Below are 2,373 nucleotides of genomic sequence, written 5' to 3' on the forward strand. Positions count from 1 at the left end.
TCTTGTCGTGATGTGTGTTTTGTCCTATATTAAAAATAAAAAAAATGTAATCCCAGCCACCGTCCCCACAGTAGTCCTTTTGCCTTTTGGTAGACCATCATTGTATAAAATAATTTGTTCTTTAACTGACTTGCCTAGTTAAATAAAGGTTAAATAAAAAGAAAAGAAAAGAAAAGAGAACACACAAGTATTCTCTTTCTCTGCTCCCGTCTTTTGGGCCAGCAGGGCCGAGGAGGCAAACTTTTTTGCGGGATAGGTCGGAGCCATTGTTAATTAGCTCGTTGAGCTGACAAAGATGAAGATGTTGTCAATTATGTAAATTCCTGCCTGAGTGATATTCTCTCTGAACATGATCCTGTCACGCCGTTCGCTAATCAGCCTCTGAGATAAGTCACACTTTTCACTCCATGTTTCTTTATTGAGAAGGGTATGTTACTCGGGAGAGAAACATGACTTTGATTTCTTCATACAACGACATTTCAATTGGAAAAAAACCCCCACAGAGTTCTGAATCTGAACAAATTTTTAAAGTGTTGTAACAGATCATTGTTGGTGCAAAGAGGTGAATGTGTGTCCAATCACAGCCTTCCCCTTTATTACAACTTTATCTAACTACAGGGCAGTTTCAACATCACTGTGTTGTGTTTATCACTGATTGTCTAGTATAGCAATCATTGATTGGACAGTCAATTTCGTTTATATGTTTTTTTTATCAGAAATTACTTGGTGATTCGGTGGTTCTATTTCCGTTGGATTTTGAGATGCTACTAGTTGAGATAAACGTCAGCTTCAACTGAGAACAAGTGTTTTTTTTTTTTTACATAACACACTGCAGTCCCCCATTGAAATTAAAACAATTTCTAATAACTTATTTATATCAAACCCAAATGAGCGAGAGAGAGATACCATACAGCTACCCTGACCACTGTTTATTGAAACACTCGAAGCACTCTCCCTGATAGCACTCAAAGGCACAGGGGGAAAAAAGGAGTCATGGGTAACTGCAACTCAACATGGCTGCCAGAACATTGGTGTGTCAACATGAATGGGCGTATCAAGTGGGTGTATGGAAAGCGAACAGCTAATTGGGCCGATTTGTTGCCACTCAAGACCGTTTTGTGTGGCTGCAACTGTAAGGACATTTTAGCGAAGCCTAAACCTAATCCTTCTCCAAACCTTAACCTCATTCTGCTAACCTGCTATGTTAATTCTCCTAACCTGCTACTTTAATTCCCCTAACCTGCTACCTTAATTCTCCTAACCTGCTATGTTAATTATCCTAACATGCTACATTCGTTCTCCTAACCTGCTACTTGAACAAACCATTAGTCCCAACAAACCATCAGTATCACCACAGAGAAACTGAAAAATGAAAATGTGTTAAGAAACACTGCTCAATCAAAATGGTCTAACCAATCACAGAGAGCTGATGTCACACCCATCGCTGATGATCCACCCACTTCTTTCAACACGCCCACTTTCAGACATATTCTGTGTATGCAGTTACTCATACTTGAAAAAAAAGAGTCTAAGAGTCCAGAGTAATTGTCACGCCCTGACCTTAGAGAGCCGTTTTAGTTCTCTATTTGGTTAAGTCAGGGTGTGATTTGGGGTGGGTATTCTACGTTGTTTGTTTCTATGTTTTGGCCGGGTATGGTTCTCAATCAGGGACAGCTGTCTATCGTTGTCTCTGATTGGGAATCATACTTAGGCAGCCTTTTTTCCTTTTGGTCTCCAGTCCGGAGCCTCCAACGACGGTCACCAGTCCGGAGCCTCCAACGACGGTCTCCAGTCCGGAGCCTCTGGCGACGGTTACCAGACCGGAGCCTCCGGCGGCGGCCTCCAGTCCGGCCTCGGACTGGACAGTCCCCAGTCCGGGGCGAGGGTCCCGGACTGGGAACCCTGCGGCGAGGGTCCCCAGTCCGGGGCATGCGGCGAGGGTCGCCAGTCCGGGGCATGCGGCGAGGGTCCCCAGTCCGGGGCATGCGGCGAGGGTCCCCAGTCCGGGGCATGCGGCGAGTGTCCCCAGTCCGGGGCATGCGGCGAGGGTCCCCAGTCCGGTGTCGGCGACGAGGGTCCCCGCACCAGAGGCGCCACCGAAGTGGGGCGAGCCAGAGGTGGAGCTGGGGCTACGTCCCAAGCCGGAGCCACCACCGAGGATAGATGACCACCCGGACCCTCCCCTATAGGTTCAGGTTTGCGGCCGGGAGTCCGCACCTTTGGGGGGGGGTACTGTCACGCCCTGACCTTAGAGAGACGTTTTAGTTCTCTATTTGGTTAGGTCAGGGTGTGATTTGGGGTGGGCATTCTACGTTGTTTGTTTCTATGTTTTGGCCGGGTATGGTTCTCAATCAGGGACAGCTTTCTATCGTT

General features: G+C 46.9%; 1 protein-coding gene across 1 annotated transcript; it reads left to right on the top strand.

Annotated features, from left to right (window-relative positions):
- The first annotated feature begins 1,013 nt into the window (after positions 1-1,013).
- Positions 1,014-2,167, top strand: LOC139575303 (protein SPT2 homolog). Its single transcript, XM_071400251.1, has 2 exons — positions 1,014-1,058; positions 1,739-2,167. Exons 1-2 carry the CDS (start codon positions 1,014-1,016, stop codon positions 2,165-2,167), a joined length of 474 nt encoding a protein of 157 aa, XP_071256352.1.
- Positions 2,168-2,373: the final 206 nt, after the last annotated feature.

Source organism: Salvelinus alpinus, chromosome 5, assembly GCF_045679555.1.
Source record: "Salvelinus alpinus chromosome 5, SLU_Salpinus.1, whole genome shotgun sequence".
Taxonomy (NCBI): Eukaryota; Metazoa; Chordata; class Actinopteri; order Salmoniformes; family Salmonidae; genus Salvelinus; species Salvelinus alpinus.